The sequence below is a fragment of the Oryctolagus cuniculus genome, chromosome 5 (assembly GCF_051225735.1).
Source record: "Oryctolagus cuniculus isolate XC-2025 breed Fujian yellow rabbit chromosome 5, ASM5122573v1, whole genome shotgun sequence".
NCBI lineage: Eukaryota > Metazoa > Chordata > Mammalia > Lagomorpha > Leporidae > Oryctolagus > Oryctolagus cuniculus.
This window is the reverse complement of record NC_142871.1, coordinates 158,058,900-158,078,466: the sequence shown is the minus strand read 5'-3', so window position 1 is coordinate 158,078,466 and position 19,567 is coordinate 158,058,900. Positions and strand designations below refer to the sequence as shown.

Below are 19,567 nucleotides of genomic sequence, written 5' to 3'. Positions count from 1 at the left end.
AGTGTTTTCTCAGGCAACTCTCAGTACCACCCTTTGTGTCTGCTAGCAGAGACGAGGATAAAATTTCTCAGCAGTTAGACGCACCCATTTATACAAAACCACAGAATGAATACTGATGCTAAACTGACCAGAAATACTAGGAATTAGCCCAGCTGCATATATCTTTTTTCAATTATAAAAGCAAGAAAGAATAGTGTTAAAGCCTCTAAAAAAAGAAAAAAATGAGAGTAAAGTCAACCATATACAACTAGTTAAATTTTTAAAATATTTACTTTGTGTCTCTTTCAAATCCATTTGAAATTTTACAAAGTTACAATTTGTCACTAAAAAATCGAGAGTATGAACAAAATATGAAGTTCCCTGTATTAGCGGAGGAATGTCATAATTGTCTTAGGACTTGGGTTTTAGAGTTTAATAGCTCTGAAATTTCACTGCAAGACAAGTTATTTTGGTGCAAACATTTTTTTGAAACCCATGAATAGTTTTTTACAATATGTATTTTACATGAAATTTTTGAAGGCCTAGTGTATGATTTCCACTTTCTAACTGTAACTTTAGCCAAATTATTTAATCTCTCTTTACTTTTCCCATTTGAAGGTAAAGGTAGTAACAGGAGTTCTTAATCCAAGGAGTAATTTTAAGGATTAAATGAAAATAATGTTTTTAAGCTATGGTACAATATGTGATTTTCAGATAATGTATGAACTCTTTTTATAATAGGAATGTGTTTGCATTTCAGAAAAGTCTAAATAGAGAAAAAATTTAATATAAAAATACTTAGCTAGCGCTGCACAGTTTAGGCTACCATTTAGAGCAAACAGTACAGAAAAAGTAGACTGTTAAAGTCCATTTAAGGAAAAGCATTGAATAATAGCATAGATGGCACTTTAGCTGCATAAAATGCATAAAAATGATACAGGAGTAACTAAAATTTGGAAACACTGAAATAGATAAAGACTTAAGCCAAATATCAAGTGCCTAAAACATGTTTCCCCCTCCCCCAAAAGATTTTATTTAAGGTATACAAACTTCAGGCATTTCAAAATTACAAATTTAGGAACATAGTGATTCTTTTTACCCTACCCTCCTTCCTAGCCACATTCCCTCCCTTCTTCCTCCTCCTTATTCCCTTCCCATTTTTATGCTTTACTACGATCTATTTTCCATTAACTTTAGACACATGAGATTAACTCTACATTAAGTACAGATGCTTGCTCTTCTGTTCTTTTTTTTTAAAAAATAAATGGTTCTTTCTCTTTATTTAATCTATTTGAAAGGCAGAGTTACAGAGGGAAGGGCGGGGGGAGGGAGAGAGAGAGAGAGAAATCTTCCATCCTCTAGTTCACTCCCCAAATGACCTCAAAGGCAAGGCTGGGCCAGGCTGAAGCCAGAACAAGGAACTCCATCCAGGTCTCCCACATGGGTGGCAGCAGCTCAAATACTTGGACCAGCCTCCGCTGCTTTCCTGGGCACATTAGCAGGGAGCTGGATCCGAAATAGAGCAGCTGGGACTCCAACTGGCATTGACACGGGATGCCAGCATCACAGGCATAGCTTAACCCGCTGCTTTACAATGCTGGCCCCTCTTCTGTTAATTAGGCTTTAACTTTGTCAAAGCCGAGAGAGAGGGATGTGATACAGCTTCAGATTCCCCAACAGAGACCCCTGCTGTCCACCTCTTCTTTTCTCTGATGCCATTGATTCCTGAATCAACTTTCTAAGCCCTTTGGAGATGTGAAAGTGTCTTAAAACACAAGAACAAGAAAAAGCAACAGAATTTTGATTTTAAAGTAAAATTACTAACAAATTCCAAAAGAATCCTCTTTGCAGTTCTACTACTGGTAATGCTGGCCCTACTCTGCTGATTTCCCATGAATTTATAATAAACTCTAGTTTATCAGAGACGTGGGAGTTTTTCCAAGTTGGCATCCAAGATGAGATGACAATTCACTTGCATTTGAGTTAGATTTCAGGAAGAGAAAATGGAATATTCTGGGCAATGTGAAAAGGCACGTGATGAAGCATGAGTATATGTAGAGTTTGATGAATTAGGGAGACTGCTGTGTTCTGTAAGATTGAGAGACTTATTCAGATATGGAGAATGGGAAGAGAGGAGAGCGAAACAAGAGGCAGGAGTCAAGGCATGCAAGGCTATGGGTGTTAAACAAATTCCAAAGCTGGTATTTATTTAATCCACTAAAGAATCTAACTCAGAGGAGATTTGTTTCCATTAAGATCACAAATATGGGGGAGGGGGTAGACTGGGGAGGAGCTCCAGAAGGAAGGAGGATGAAAGGAGGCTACTGCAGTGACCCAAGCAAGACGGGAACACAGCCTGCAAAGAGAACTGACCGAGTGAGTTCAGAAGGGAGAGACGCGGTGGGTTGTGATGCAGTGGGTTAAGCCACCACTTGCCACACCAGCATCTCATCCTGGAGTGCTGGTTCAAGTCCCAGCTGCTCCACTTCCAATCCAGACCCCTGCTAATGCAGCTGGGAAAGCAGCAGAAGATGGCCCAACTGCTTGGGCCCCTGACACCCACATGGGAGACCCAGGTGGAGTTCCAGGCTCCTGCCTTGGTCCTGGTCCAGACCTCGCTGTTGCAGCCATTTGGGAAGTGAACCAGAAGATGGAGGCCCTCTCTCTCTCTCTCTCTCTCTGTGTGTGTGTGTACCTGTCTCTTCTTCCCTCTGTCACTCTACCTTTCAAATAAGTGAAATAAATCTTTAATAAAAAGAAGGGACAAGATACTGGAAATAAAGTTAAAAAAAAAACAATTAAAATCTGTTTATTTTGTGCAGAAATACTTTGAAATTTAGGCATACAAGGGAACTTTTAAAAACTCGTGGAGGGGCCGGCTTTGTGGCATAGCCAGTAAAGCCGCCTCCTGTGACACCAGCATCCCATATGGGTGCCTGTTCATGCTTTGGCTGTTCCAGCTCTGATCCGGCTCCCTGTTAATTGCTTGGAAAAATCAGTGGAAGATGGCCCAAGTGTTTGGGACCCTGCCACCCATGCAGGAGACCTGGTTGAAGCTTCTGGCTCCTGGCTTTGGTCTTGCTTAGCCCTGGGCATTGAGGCCATCTGGAGAGTGAATCAGCAGATAGAAGATCTCCCTCTCTCATTGTAACTCTTTCAAATAAATTAACAACTCTTTTTTTTATAAAAGAATTAAAAGCTCATGAAAAATGAGTATTATGCAGAAACTATGCATTAATTTAAAATTATTTTGCAACAAAATATAAGTATCTGAATTCTCCTTTGCATGAACTCCGGGCAGGACCATGGTATAGTACGGAGATTGCTTCCTGCTTTTGTGCTGACAGGGTGGGCAGGCACAAAGTGAGAGAGGGGTGCTTCAGATGCTCCCCAGAGGGTAGACTGGCACTGCTGGATGGATGATGAAGCCATCCTCAGAGACAAGGAACACAGACAGAGAATCAAGATGAAGGAAGGATTCCGTTTAGAGCATCTTGAATTTGGACCCTAGCGAACATCCAAACTTGGATTACTGGTATGAAACAAGTTTGTGGGTTTAAAGCTTGGTAACAGAGATCTTGGAAAGCCATCCAAAATACTCCATGCATTTAGCTAATTCCTAAAATCATTTCTACTTGGGCAGTTTACATCTGTCTCTGAATATGTGGTCCCACTGGGCCTCTAATTTTCCTTTTACAGTTTTTAGAGGATTAGGAGTTTTTTTAAAGGAAACAATTGCTAAATTAAAAGTTTTTTTTCTATAAGTACAGTATTTTCTCCCTAGTAGCAGAACTTAAAATTAATAGTCCATTTGAAATATTTACATGAACCCACTGTTTGCAGTTGCTGAGATTATTTCAAATTCCAATTTGTGTTTTCTTAAGAAGCAACATTCTGAGTTAGCACTTACTGAGGTCATATAAAGAAAACAAATTTTTAAAATCATCTCAGTGGAGCTCATTCTCTTAACAGAATCATAGAGCTTGTCACAGAATGCTATGAAGAAAGGGGATGGAAGGGATTCAGCTCTAGCAGGTTAAAAATAGACCTTACATTTCTTTTGAGCTATGCTGAGAGATATTCTGTTCCCTTTAGTTGATTATGTGCTATTTGATGATTAAATTTGATAGGTGACAAGCAGAGGAGAAACTACTTGACTTAGCCCAATTTAATCCTTATTTTTAGAAATGCAGGCCATACTCCAAATATCACACTGCAAGGCTGATGTGTATATTAGCCCCATATCTAATGCTAGCTCAGAAATCTGGTTACCAAACTTGAAAAAGGAGTGAGAGCAAAAGGAGAATTCACACTATGTACATAGAGCTTTATACTGACAGTCTCATCTGAGCTAAAAAAGGGGAGATTAATGAAACAAATGTTATTATGTTCATTCCTCACATGAAGTAACCCATGTCCTAACAATCTAATCACTTTTCAATGTCACAAAAGTATTGGTAATAAAGCCAGAATTTGTTACACCTTTTGACTTTTCCCATAGTATTAATATATTCCTATATTATATAGGTGAACATGCAATAGTAGCAAAGACATCTATGAACAGACAAGTGAATCCATCTCTATCCATTCAGAAACAGATGTCTCAATGGTGTGAGATATAATTATGGCAAGAGTCATTTTATGTAATTATACTCTTAGTTCAGCTTCTTTTAAAGGATAGTTTGCCTTTGTCACCCTTAGGAAACTATTACAGTGGGAATGCGGGACCTGTTTTCTTAGACTGAATTGTAGGATATGTGATGTGTTTACAATGTCTGGGGGTAAGGCAAGAGGACAGTCTATTAAGTCCTCATGGGATTTCTTGCCATATTCATACCTTGTTTTTCCCTCTTATTACCAATGTAGCACATGCTAACTACAGAATATTTATAAAATATATCAAACAAAGCAAAACAAATCTTATAAAGTAGGTACTCTTTACAATCTGGTGAATATTCTTGCATTCTTTTTATACACATGAGCAGACATAGCCATTTTTAAAATCTAAACTGAATTTCTCAGATTTATTCTCTTTAACTTTTTTGCATTAGAAATTTTAAAAAATTCTTTCCTTGGGATAGCTGGTTCTAACCAATGTATGAAATAACCAGGCTGGTTTTGGGCAAAGAGAAAAGTCAATAATGCTTTGTTTTAGCCTAAGAGGTGACTTTGCCAGCTGGGTTGATGTCCCAGGTTCAGTTCTGCCATTATTTGCTAGACAGAGTCTTTGACTAATTCCCTGTTATCTGATCATGGTCTTGGGTCCATCTGTAGACACAACAGAGTGCAAACAAAATATCTGCTAATCTATAGGAGGTGGGTCTTCCCATTTAGACTCACACATTTAGAAATGTTTGTGGTCCCCCACCCCCGCAGACACAATATGCTTTAATACTTATGCTAGGATGATGCTGCATTTTATTATACCATGAGCAGGTACCAATGTTTTTCTATGATTCACTTATTGTATAATCACAACAAAGCATTAGAGCTGGAAGGGACTGACTGCCATGGGCTCATTTTACAAATGATGCAACTGAGGTTTAGGGAAGAAAGGAAAAGCAAACATTGTTCCTTAAATACCTAACATAGACCAGAAGTTCTGTCTAATTATTTCTCTCAAAACTGCATGTGAGCTAAATACTCTGTGATGTATAGGAAGTAAAGGCTCAGAGGATGAAAAAGTGACCTCATGTCATATGACTACAGAGAAGCAGGCTCAGGATTCAAATATGCGTTTTTCTGTCTTCTTTACAACCTGTCGCCATAACATCTTGCCTTTCTGGAAGGAGGTGACTTACCTGAATGTGATAGCTAGCAGAGCAGGTACAAAAAGCCAGTGTTTGGATGTCTAGCCTGATGCCTGTCTGTCCTTCCATGCCTGCCGTTTGTTGTACTTGGGGCTCGGCTGAGATTCAAGCCCACGACCCTTGTCTTCTGAAACTGCCTTGCAAGAGAACAAGCCCAGCAATTTGCTACACAAAGCTCAGTATTTGTCACCTTCTGTACTCGGAACATGAATTAGGAGTATTACAACCTTTAAGTTTTAAATCGCATCATTAACTTCAGCATCTATCTTGACTTTCAACCATGTGCAAAATGCAAAATTGAAATAAATAAGGTTTAATATTACCTGACTATTAAACAGGATTGGAAAAGTGACTAGTATAACTTAACCAAGCATGTTCAATATTCAATTAATAGAAAGCTTTTTGGGTTTATGTCCAACTCAATTCAACATACAAAGCTTAAGACACATTTCCCTTTTTGGCATCTAGCATGTTTTAGCAGCCAGCCCCCAGCCACCCTGCTCAGTGTCTACTTTAAGAAACTGAGAGGAAAGGAAGCAATGAACATTTGTTGCCCGCCTACCATTTGTCAGGCTCTGCGTTAGGTGTTTTACATTTCTTATGTAATGTTTTATCCTCCCAAGGCCCCGTGAGAGCATTCACTTTATTTCTAGTTTACATATAGGGAAACTGAAGCTTAGAGAGCTCACTGACTTTTTTTTTTATGAGGTCCAAGAATTATTGAGTTTGGGAATTATGTCAAGATTAAATTTCACAGTCTTACTTGGAGCTGGCAAGTAATAATAATTTTAATATAATAAATGCTTCTTGAGAATTTCCTGTGCCAGAGACTTTGCACAGATTGTGTATTGGAACCCTCATAGTGGCCCTAACATGTAGGTACTACATTACTCCCATAACATAGATCCATGCACAAAGGGAAGTGACTCAGCTGAATCATACAACTATGAAGTATAGAACTGGGATACAAACTCAGGATGATTAACCTGAACACCTATGCTGCTCACCACGGCTTCCTATTGCTTAGAAAGAAACCATTACCCATATTATTTTGCTTATGTATTAATACAAAGTGGAAATCACAAAGCTTCACAAGGTGTACCGAGATAAAAAAAGAAGACATGGCATTTGTGTAGTGGTGTGAGAGTGGTAACAAAAGTATTCCATCCATAAAAGATGTTGCAGGGTTCATCATGCCGAGATGGGGAAAAGAGGAAAAGGAAACTCTTCCACTGGAAAGATTTGTGCTGCCACTTGGTTCTTGTTTGCATGTTCTTTGCCTTAAAATTTTCCAGTTGTTCCATTAGAGTGGTTAAGATTTGAGTTTTTTGATAGATATTAGCAGCAAACATCTAAGCCTTTGCTGGGTCCCTTGAGAGCCCATGGGTATTACATATCTATTGTGCATAGCAAATTATGCCCAAATCTAGTGCTTATCAGGGAGTGTCTTCACCGTGTGGTTCTAGTTCAGGATTTGAGGTATCAGTCAGAAATGGGACGGGGATTATCTGAAAGCTTGACTGGGAATTCCAAAGTGGCTCAGGCACATGGCACTTGGCAGGAGGCCTTTATTCCTTGCCACATGAGCCTCTCTGTAGGCTGCTTGTGTATCCTCATAGAACTGCAGCTAGCATCACATCTACCATATACCAGTGGTCGCAGAGGCCACCCCTGATTCAGTGTGGGAGAAGACGGCACCGGGTGTGGATGCCAAGACTGGGGGATGACTGGGGATCATTTTGGAGGCTGGATACCACCATACACATCTTTATGGGAGCAGAAAATCTTCAAAAGACACAGGACACAGTTCATATATTTAAACAGATTTTGTTAACATGTCTGACACTATCAAATGGTATTTTAAATCAGGTACAATTTGGCACAGACCAAAAGGTAGGCCCTCTGGAAAAGGAATCACTATGCCAGTATTAGAATTGGTATTGACTAGACTTGCATCCATCTATATCCAGCATCAATTCAGGAACTGCTAGGAATTGAAGCCTTAAAGAATAGTCAGGGAAAAGTCATTATTAGACTTGTAGTTTTATAAGAAACAGGGCTAGTTGGAATACCCAAGAATGAAACCATCTCTTTAGGAGGCAACCTCTCTGGAGTTATGGCTGCACAAGCTGTAGACCTAACAACCCCACACAGGTCATGATATGAATGGTGTACCCCCTAAAGTAGTGCAGCATGAAAGACCTGAATTGGGGCCAGAGGAAGCTCTGTGCAGCTGGAATCCTGGGCAGCAATGGTAAAAAGAAGGCAGCCACCCCCTCTCCCTTATGGATCCTTACAAAATTAGCCAGATATGAGAGAGAGCTAATGTGAGAACATCACGTAGTAGACATCTTCTTTAAAGGCAAGTCTAAGCAGAGACAACCGAGACACACAATAACAATTCCTCAGATTTTTATTTTCTAGCAATATATGCATATGCATAGTTCAGAAAAAAATGTTCCAGGATCTATATAATAAATTTAGCTGTAATTAAAAATCCAAAAACATTTTTGGGTATATTTTTGCTAAATCTGTTTAGGATATGCAAGTTATCATTGTAAGTTGGCTTGATATTATAGTTAATGATATTCATCCTGATTTACATTTGTATTTCTACACAGACAGCGTTCAATATTGTCTTGGTAACTACTGACATTATATGGGATATAGTTGTGAAGTAGAAAGGTTCCTATGTTTCTAACTCATGTTAGATATGCAAATGGTAAAATGTATTTCATTTATTTAACCCAGGTTCTTATCCTGCCTGGTTATAATACATCAAAATCAAATTTTTAACAGAACTTTAAAAGCTTATTATATCTGGCACAAACAACCCTTAATATGAATCCTGTATTTCTCTATAACCCATGGAAATGCTTGACAATAATAATTTTTCAGAAAAATTTAAAGAGTAGGGTACCATCTCTAATCGTTGGGAACTCTCATAAATAGGAATAAATTATTTTCACTAGTTCTTTTCAAATTTGATTGATAATTTAAAATTTATAGAAAAGTTGTAAAAAATAAAAATTAGAAAGAAAACTTACATACTACTCAGATTCACCTATTTTAATGACATTTTACCCCATTTGTTCTCTCGCATCTATGTACCTATCTGTCTATGAGTTTAAAAGCATAATGTACAAAAGTTTATATTTATATATAATATATATGATCTAATATTATATATATATATGTAATTTCTCCTGAACCGCCCTGGTCCTTTATTTCTAACTGGTTAGTGCAGATTTCCTAAGCATGGGGATGTTCCCTTCCCCAACCACAACACATCTATCAGCTGCAGTAAATGTAACAACTCCAATGACAAGCTGATTCTAAAATGTAAATGAAAATTCAAAGAAAGAGGAGTAGCCAGCAGAATCTTGACATATTAGAATAAAGTTTGAGTTTATAAGACATCAAGACTTATGACAAATGTGTAGAACACCAAAACAAGGTGAGAAAAATAGACCAACGGAAGGGAATGGAGTTTCATATAGAAACTTTCTTATTTACCTTTCACATTGAAGTCCATGAACCATTTGTAACTGAATTCTGTGTATGGTCTGAGGCAGTGCAAGGTTTATCTCTCCCACTACAAGGACATCCACGTGACAAGCACTGTTATGCAAAGGCCATCCTTGCTCCGCTCTTCTGCAGTGGGACTCTTGTGGTAGTCAAGTGTCTTCATATATGAGAGTATTTTTAGATTCTTCATTCCTATCCACTTGTCTATGAATCTCACATTGTCTTTGTATTCTTTTAAAGATGTATTTATTTATTTGAAAGTCAGAGTTACAAAGAGAGAGAAGGAGAGGCAGAAAGAGAGTAGTCTTCCATTGCTGATCCACTCCCCAATTGGCCACAATGCCTGGAGCTGTGCCAATCTGAAGCCAGGAGCCAGGAGCTTCTTCCAGGTCTCCCACGTGGGCGCAAGGGCTCAAGCACTTGGGCCATCTCCCACTGCTTTCCCAGGCCATAGTAGAGAGCTGGGTTGGAAGTGGAGCAGCCAGAACTCGAACCAGTACCCACATGGGATGCTGGCACTGCAGGCGGTAGCTTTACCCACTACACCACTGAGCCAGCCCTGTCTTTGTATTCTATACCCTTGAAATAAGTTTTGATAACCTCTATAAATCTTCATATACATCCTACAAACACCTTGTCACATTAAAATAAATAGTAAGCTGAGATTTTTATTTCAGTTGCATTGAATCTATAGGTCAATTTGAAGAGGCCAGTGGCTTAACAATATTATGTCTTTGAATCCATGAACAAGATCATTGTGTATTGTCTCACTTCCTAATTATTTAGGTATTCTTAATTTCTTTCAGCAGTGTTATGGTTTTTCACATAGAAGTCTTGCTCATCTTTTCTTCAATTTATTCACAGGTATTTGATAGTTTTTAAAAAAGTTTTATTTACTTATTTGAAAGGCAGAGTGACAGAGAGAGAGGGAGAAAGAGATCTTCCATTCACTGGTTCTGTCCCCAGATGGCCATAATGGCCTGGCCTGGACTGGGCGAGGCCAAAGCTAGAAAGCCAGAATTCCACACAGGTCTCCCCTGTGGGTGGCAGGGGCCCAAATATGTGGGTCAACTACTACTGACCTCCAAGTCACAATAGTAGAGAGCTGGATAGGAAATGGAGCAGCCAGAACTGGAGCCTGTGCCCTGATACGGGATGTTGGTCTCACAAGTGGTGGCTTAACCCATTGCACCACAATGCCAGCCCTTTGCATTTGATAGTTTTGATGTTTTTATTTATAAGTGTTATTTATTTATTTTTTTGAACAGGCAGAGTGGACAGTGAGAGAAAGAGACAGAGAGAAAGGTCTTCCTTTGCCGCTGATTCACCTTCCAATGGCCGCCGTGGCCAGCGCACCACGCTGATCTGAAGGCAGGAGCCAGGTGCTTCTCCTGGTCTCCCATGGGGTGCAGGGCTCAAGCATTTGGGCCATCCTCCACTGCACTCCCGGGCCACAGCAGAGAGCTGGCCTGGAAGAGGGGCAACCGGCACCCCGACCAGGACTAGAACCCGGTGTGCCGGTGCCGCAAGGCGGAGGATTAGCCTATAAGTGTTATTTTTAAATTTAAAATTCAAATTTTGCTGGCATAAAGAAACAAAATTGATGTTTTATACTAATTTATGTCCAGTGCCATTGTGAGACTCACTTTTATTTATAATAGTCTCTGTATGCTCTCATAACATGACTGATAATTTTGTTCTTGCTTTCACACCATTTCACTGTTTTAATTTCTTTTACTTATAATATTACCTGCAGTACTATTTTGAGTAGAAGTAGTGAAAACTGACATAGTTATAAACCTTTTGGTACACAGCTCTCAACTCCTTACATTCTGATTCATTAGGTTGAGGTTTGGGGTGGTTATGATGTATAGAAACACACTTTGAGGGCCGGTGCTGTGGCATAGCAGGTAAATCCACTGCCTGTAGCACCGGCATCCCACATGGACGCCAGTTTGAGTCTGGGTCTCCACTCTGATCCAACTCTCTGCTGTGGCCTGTGAAAGCAGTGGAAGATGGCCCAAGTCCTTGGGCCTCTGAACTCTGGAGACCCAGAAGAGGCTCCTGGCTTCAGATCAGTACACTTCCGGCACTTCCAGCCATTTGGGGAGTGAACCAGCAGATGGAAGACCTCGCTTGCTCTCTCTCTCAATGCCTCTGCCTCTCTGTGATTCTGCCTTTCAAATAAATAAATAATTTTTTTCAAAAAGAAAATAAAAAAGGAAACACACTTTCAATTATATTTTTAATGGATGTTTACTTACCGGATAATTTTTTTTTCTTCAAAATTTATTTAATTATTTGAAAGGCAGAGTTATAGAGCAAGAGAGAGATGCACAGAAAGAAATTTTCCTGCTGTTTCATTCCCCAAATTACTGCAATAGCTAGGGCTAGGCCAGACTGAAGCCAGGACCTTAGAACTCCATCTGGGTCTCAGACATGAATGGCTGGAGTCCAAGTACTTGAACCATCTTCTACTGCTTTTCCAGGTGCATTAGCAAGAAGCTGGATTGAAAGTAGAGCAGCAGGATTTGAAGGCACTCATATGTAACATCAGCACCACAGGAGGAGTTTAGCATGCTGTCCCACAATGCTGCCCCCAGAAGAATTTTCTTAATTTGGATATAACATTGCATCCTTCTTTATTCCTCCCCTTCCTACCTCCTCCTCCTCCATTGTAGTGATCAATGCATAAAATATTTTTTTTTTGACAGGCAGAGTGGACAGTGAGAGAGAGAGACAGAGAGAAAGGTCTTCCTTTGCCGCTGGTTCACCTTCCAATGGCCGCCGTGACCAGCGCACCGCACTGATCCGAACGCAGGAGCCAGGTGCTTCTCCTGGTCTCCCATGGAGTGCAGGGCCCAAGCACCTGGGCCATCCGCCACTGCACTCCCGGGCCACAGCAGAGAGCTGGCCTGGAAGAGGGGCAACTGGGACAGAATCCAGCGCCCCGACCGGGACTAGAACCCGGTGTGCCGGCGCCGCAAGGTGGAGGATTAGCCTAGTGAGCCACGGCGCCTGCCCAATAAAATGATATTTTCAAGCACCCTATATTGGGACCACTTCTTCTTTATCTGGCTATAATATGTACCATATTAGCATATTGACTGGCAGGGCACACATTTGGCTTAGCACTTAGGTTACCAAGTAAGACAACTGTATCCCTCATCAGAATGCCTAGGTTTGAGTCCTACATCTGCTTCCAAATCCAACTTCCCATTAATGTGTATCCTGGCAGAGAGGTGATGGCTCAAGTGGTTGGTTCCCAGTCACCCACATGGGAGGCCTGGATTGCATCCTGGCTCCCAGGTTCAGCCTCAGCCCAGCCCTGGCCATCACCAGAATCTGAGGACTAGATTAGTAAATGCAAGCTCAATATGCTTGTCAGTCTCTCAAATAAATAAACAAACATGTAAGGAGTATCTTCCTCCCACATCAGCAGTCATATTTAGAAATATCTAATCTTGGGGATGGCACCATGGCTCACTTGGTTAATCCTCTGCCTGTGGCACCGGCATCCCATGTTGGTGCCGGGTTCTAGTCCTGGTTGCTCCTCTTCCAGTCCAGCTCTCTGCTGTGGCCCTAAAGGCAGTGGAGGATGGCCCAGGTGCTTGGGCCCCTGCACCTGCATGGGAGACCAGGAGGAGGTGCCTGGCTCCTGGCTTTGGATCAGCATAGCTCCAACCATAGTGGCCATTTGGGGGGTTAACCAACAGAAGGAAGACCTTTCTCTCTGTCTCTCTCACTAACTCTGTCAAACAAACAAACAAATAAAAAGAAATATATAATCCTGGGGGAAAACTATATATCAAAATTGTTGAGGTCACAGTTGAATTCAATTTTTCCTATACCCATATTTTTCCTATACCCATATCTATACATCTACACATACAATCATAGCTTTTGCCACATGAGAGAAACAGTTTGATGTGAAAAAGTGGATTCTAAAGGATGCAGAGTTACATAAAATAGACTTGAATCACACAAGAGAAATCTCTTGAGAGAAGTATGATTGCCGTGTGGCTTCCTAAATATTTCCAGTTACAAACCAAAGAAACCATGCATTTTTTTTCTGACAGGCAAAGTTAGACAGTGAGAGAGAGTGACAGGGAGAAAGGTCTTCCTTTTTCCATTGGTTCACCCCCCAAATGGCCGCTACAGCCAGCGCACTGAGGCCAGCACTCTGTGCTGATCTGAAGCCAGGAGCCAGGCGCTTCCTCCTGGTCTCCCATGCAGGGCCCAAGCACCTGGGCCATCCTCCACTGCCTTCCAGGGGCCACAGCAGAGAGCTGGACTGGAAGAGGAGCAACTGGGATAGAATCCGGCGCCCATATGGGATGCTGGCACCGCAGGCAGAGGATTAACTAGTGAGCCAAGGTGCTGGCCCAAACCATGTGTTTTCTTACATCTAGATCTGAAAGACACCAGGGCATCATAGAAACCAGCAGAGATCCAGGAATAGCTGCAAATGATTGTAGGGGCATTTAGAATCCCGGTGCCCTACACTGGGATTTTGTTAAGGTGACTGAGACCCACACTGACAGTATGACTCGTCTCCTGTCACTTGGTGACACAGTAACAGCATTGGGTGCAGAGCCCACCATTCCTGATTCCCACCCAAGGCCTCTTCCTCTGATGTCTCTCCACCAGATAGTTCATCACAAGAGATCATGGATGTGAAGAGGACATAGAAAATGTTTGGAATCTGTAAAGGAGTTGGTAGAACTAAAGACAGACAGGAGAAAAGAAAGGCAAAGTACAAAGAAAGAATATTGGAAAGATTAGTTGAAAAATGAGAAAGTAAATTAGGGAAGCCAAGAAATGCAAGATAATAATCAGAAAATAAAAGTGATAAAAGAATATGAGGGGCCGGCGCCGCTGCTCACTAGGCTAATCCTCCACCTGCGGCACCGGCACACTGGGTTCTAGTCCCAGTCAGGGCGCCGGATTCTGTCCCGGTTGCCCCTCTTCCAGGCCAGCTCTCTGCTGTGGCCCTGGATGGCAGTGGAGGATGGCCCAAGTGCTTGGGCCCTGCATCCCACATGGGAGACCAGGAGAAGCACCTGGCTCCTGGCTTCAGATCAGCACGGTGCACCGGCTGCAGCGGCCATTGGAAGGTGAACCAACGGTAAAGGGAGACCTTTCTCTCTGTCTCTCTCTCTCACTGTATAACTCTGCCTGTCAAAAAAAAAAAAAAAAAAAAAAAAGAATATGAGAACATGAACATAGAAGTAATATTTTGTGGCCATTTTTGTTAAAAGTATATCTATCTAGAATTAAATGATTAGATAGTTTACAATGACATAATGTAAAAGTATATTTAAACCCCTTTGAAGAGGGATAAAAAAAGTGTTAACAATATTTAATTCTTAATCTTCTTAAATATTAAAGGAATAAGAATCAAACCCAGTGATGTATTTTTCTGTATCAATAATCATTAATACCCCAACTCAAAGAAACATTGGGAAAACTAACAGTAGGTACTTCTTCAAATGATTCTACCATTTTTCTAGGAATGTGACTGATGAGTGAAAATACAAGGGGGCGGGGAAGCCCAAAGACTTTCAACAATCCGGTAGCACTGTATGGTGTAAAGGAGGTATAGGTTATGCAAATATCCAGAATGATTTGAGTGTGTTTTCTCACATTTTGTGCTTCCCTAAAAACCTAAACCTAAATATCATCATCATAATATTGCTTTACAGCCTGACTATTCATCTAAAGTATTAACTTTCACGGTTCATCTCATAAGCCAAAGATCCCTGTTGTGCCTCTTGCAATAGGAGGCCTCCATTTTTAATCTATGCTACACAGAGATAAATAGGACATAATGATGAGGCAGCTGTCACAGAAACTTCGGAGTTACTCTGCACGTACGAATATAGGAGGCCAGTGTGGAGAGAGGAAGATTTGAGCGTGAGAGGTCACAGGATGAGAGGTAGAGCTGGCAGCTGACGTGGGGCAGGAAGCCCTGCAGAGCCAGGGCAGTGCCTTCTGCTCTGAGACCCAAGGGCAGAGCGCCACACCAGGATTCCCTTTGTAGCAGGGAGACTGCAGCTGGGCGCACACTAGATCCCAGAGTGGCACATCAGGCCACACAAAGACCCAATGACCACAGTTGCAGAGAGACATGCATAAAAGGGGTCACCATCAATAGGTTCCCTGGGAACATCAAACCATTCTGCTCCACACCTGGGTTCTTCTGCAGTGGACCAGGGAACACTGCAGGCTGCAGTGCAAACGTTCAAAAGAGCCCCAGGTGCCCTTGATCCTGGCTTCTCCTTCAAAACAATGGCTCAGGGCTGCAGAGACCACGCAACCCCATCTGAAGACTATCACCTGTGCTATAAGTGACCAGATAAAGGGGAAGTTGCAGGTTAAATGGATGGGGGTTTATGCAGAAATAAATGTGTGCCCCAAGTTAGGGAAGCTCAGTTCAATGTGAACATGCCCAGGCTACTTCTCATGGCTCCCAAACTTGGACAGACTTTTCCTCCACTCCCACCCCTCATTGTGAGGGGGCAGATAGAGCTTCCCAGCATTGCAGCTCTGGGTCTCTGCACCTGGGATCCCCATTTGGAGAAGGGGAGCACCGGAAGGGCTGCCCGGGGCACAGTGCCCTCCTCTACGACAAGGGGACCAGGGCTTGCAGCCCAGGAGGGAAGGGAGCCGGCGCCCACGCTGGCCTGTCTGACCCGGCGTCCTCACGCTGGGGAAGCCCGTGGGTTCTGGGGACCCTGGCGCGCACCTGAAGCGCAGAGTAAGTACATTTGGCGGGAGAGCGCACAGTGCTGACAGGGCATCTTTGCCTGGGAGTCTTCCTTCGGGCGTGAGCCTGCCTGTGCCTGCGCTGCGGGCTGGCGTCCGTGCAGAGCCCTGACCCAGGGCCCCGCGGTGGGAAGAGGAGTGGGGGACAGCCCGGGACTGGCGAGCCAGGGGTAGCCTGAGGTCTGCTCCAGTCCACAATCCTTAACGGGTTTTCTTTCTCTCCCTGCACCCTTTTCTCTCCTTTGCTCTCTTTCTCTCTCTCTCTCCCTCTCTCTTTTCCTCGCTCCCTCTCTCTCCCCCTCCCTCCCTGTCCCCTTCCCCTCCTCTCCCACCCCTCCCCTCCCCCTCCCCTCCGCGCCTCTGTCCCCGTCTCCGGCTCCCTCTCAGCTCGCCGGGCGACCCTGCTCCTGCCTCCCACATTAATGGCGGCATCTTCGGAGGACGACATAGACCGGCGGCCCATCCGGAGAGTGCGCTCCAAGAGCGACACGCCCTACCTCGCCGAGGCCAGGATCTCCTTCAACCTCGGTGCCGGTAAGGATGCGCCGGCCTGGCTGCCTCGCTCTTTGTGTGGCGGTGTGGGTGTGAGGAGGGCGTGTGTCGGGGGTGGGGGGTGTCGCGGAGTGGGGGAGGGCGTGCGTGTCACACGGGGCCCCCGCGTGGAGGGAGGAAAGTGCCGGCAGTCACAACAATGACCCGGGATAACCGCGCGCCCTGCGCCCTGCGCTCTTTGCGCCGCCCTGCGGGCCGGCCTCACCGGCTCCTGGCCTGGCCCGGCTGCTGCAGGGTGGAACTTGTTGGTGGCATTGGGACTCTGGCGGTCTTGGTGGGTTGAAGCCGCTGCGGCGGTGATGGAAGTGGGGAGAGGAGGAGGAGCTGACCGCTGGGGGCAGAAGCTGTGCCTTGCACCAAGCGCTTGGACAGCAACGTGGTGGTCCTGATGATGCCCGGTGTGCAGGATGCTTGCAATGGGATTGCGGGCTGTCGCTGGGACAGTGCCCAGAGCAGCCCAGATAGGATAAGAGGGAAGAGTCACTGAGGTGGAGGAGGAAGGAAGGGAAGAGGGGAGGGAAGTGGGGGACAGGATTCCTTAGGTCAAAAATGCCTCTGTGGAGTGGGCTCGGGGTTACATTAGAGAAACACCAGCCTCCACTGGTTCTGCTGCTGCTGCAGCTCCAAACTGACCTGAGCAAGTTTCAGCAGAAGGAAGTTGTTCACCACCACCTTCATAGCACTGACTGTTCTCATGACTCCTGAACCTCAATCCTCAGTCCCAGCTCTTGCCTCTTCCTCTCCGGGTACCCTATGATTCTAGCAACTGCAGTGCCGAGAGAATAAGGGCATTTCCTGGAGCGTCTCTTTCAAAATACACTTTGAAACCAGATGGCACCCCTTTCTTGAGGATACTGAGCCCTTGATAATGGAAGTAAACCAAACTCTGGCGTGTGTGTGTGTGTGTGTGTGTGTGTGTTAGAGCAAAGACTACTTCAAGTGCTGGATATTTGATGCCCTGTTGCACAATTTCACCAAAAAAAACACTGAAACCCTGGATAGGGACACAAGATGTACTGAGTGTGCAATCACATGTTTATGGTTGGAAGAATGGGAACTGAATGTGCCAGAGCAGCCAAGTTCCTTGGAGTGCAATTTGCTTGTCTTGGTGACTTGGTTTTTCTACTCGTCATCTCCTTTCACTTCTTAAATGTGTGCCTCTAGATTTGGGGATGAGAAGAAGCAAATCTTATTAAGAAAGCATTCCCAGTTCTTGTAGGAGCCTATATTGCCTACAATGAAATTGTTAATCTCACTCTTATACATTCCAGGTTCAGCAGATGGTTGTGAGGGGTATTGGAAAGGCCAGGAAAAAGTTTCTTTTTGAACCAAGATTGTTTTTTTCCAACTCAGGGATAATAGGACTTAATCTGTTGATTCTTTTTGCTAACAGGCTTTCCTGGTTCAGTACAATAGGAAAAAGGCTAACACAGCAGTTGGTCAAGGTTGTTTAACTTCTACTAGTCCTTTTATAGCAAAACAATTAAATAAAGCACTAAAATAGTTTCAATTTCAGCTACTACTCAACTACATTAAGTCACTCTGCCACCAGATTAGACCCAGTGACTTGCAACCTTTTGTTCTGGTTAAGTTGCTCTGGGGTCCAATTAAAAGATTGACAGCACTTGTCTCCCTTTTATCTGGAAATAAACAAGCCATGCAGGCACCCAGTCATTTCTATGTGTCCCTTACAATACTCTGAGATGCAAGGTGGCAAGAAAGACATGCCCTAGAGAGCATGTTGGTGAAGGGGTGAGGTGGCAACACTGCTCTGGGCGGCCTTCTGGGGAGCTGTCCTCCATGGTGGTGCTGAAGCAAAGGATGGGGAGACAGATATGACTGTAAGCTGGACAGCATAGGGAAGGGTGCTCAGGCCCTGTGATGGGATCCAGGAAAATGCAGGAGATTTGGCCACTGAAAACTTTTCTGTCCCTTCCCACCTACCTCTGCCGCCTGTTTACTACGCCTCACGCCTACTGCTCCACTGCTCAACTCAGGCGATTCTGCTCTAATGTTGCTCTGGCTGCTCACTCCTGGGGCGTTGTTTATTTTCCAGCTGGTTTCTGGTTGCTCTCCTAATAAAATGAGATCTACTCACAGATGCGCCTTTCCCTTGCATTTAAAAGTAATTGTAACCCCTGGTTTAAAAACCAGCAGCCTTGTTTAATCTCTTTGAGCAGCAAGTTGTAATTAAACTATTAGTGTTACTATCAGCGTTGCTGAACAGAGAAGTCTACACACTCCCAATAAATTACGTAATATGAGCATAGAAGTAATTTTGTTTGTCTTGACAATTTATAAAAATCAAGGAAGCATTTTTCTGTTATTTCTTCCCATTCTTTTTCTTCTCCCAACACTTATTTTTTTTTATTCCTTCCAGGATTTGTTTAAAGCTATGTATGTTTAATTTGTGCTTTCCCACACCCACTCATTATATGTAATTCCATGTTTGATATTTTGGAAGTTTAGCAAAGCTTCATAAATGAATATATGTATATTCATTTTATGTGCCTATCATAACCATCATTTTGGGTACCAACTCCCTTAAGCTAATCTATATAGTTACACATAAAGTGGATTGGATATTTTGAATACTAATTAAATACTTACACATTTACCTACACTCTGTTCCTGATGGCACTTATTACTGTCATTTCAGATGTAGCTCCTCAGCTAGAGTGTACCTCCAGTGTCAAGTCAGTCATAGAAATATGGGTCTTTCATCATGGAGATGCTAATCTCAAGATTCAGCCTAAACTGAGAGAGTAGAGAACAGAAATTTTCTGAGCCAAAATTTTATTTTTTCAAAAGAGCCACTTTTGTAGGTTTTTAAATTCTTTTCAGTATTTACTGGATGCAAACATGGATGGATGATTGTTTGCTGGAGTTTGTTTTAATGCAAAAGACACTTAATTTAACACATTTGCTGA

At 43.0% G+C, this 19,567-nt stretch overlaps 1 protein-coding gene across 8 annotated transcripts in view; it reads left to right on the top strand.

Annotated features, from left to right (window-relative positions):
• Positions 1 to 19,567, top strand: part of PHACTR1 (phosphatase and actin regulator 1) — a 581,745-nt gene that overhangs the window by 10,760 nt on the left and 551,418 nt on the right. For 5 of the 8 annotated variants that reach the window (XM_051855837.3, XM_051855839.3, XM_051855844.3 and 2 more), the window contains one exon: positions 16,473 to 16,619. In XM_051855837.3, coding sequence (XP_051711797.1) covers positions 16,473 to 16,619 — 147 coding nt within the window. The other 3 variants (XM_089334440.1, XM_089334441.1, XM_089334444.1) reach the window with 3 other exon arrangements.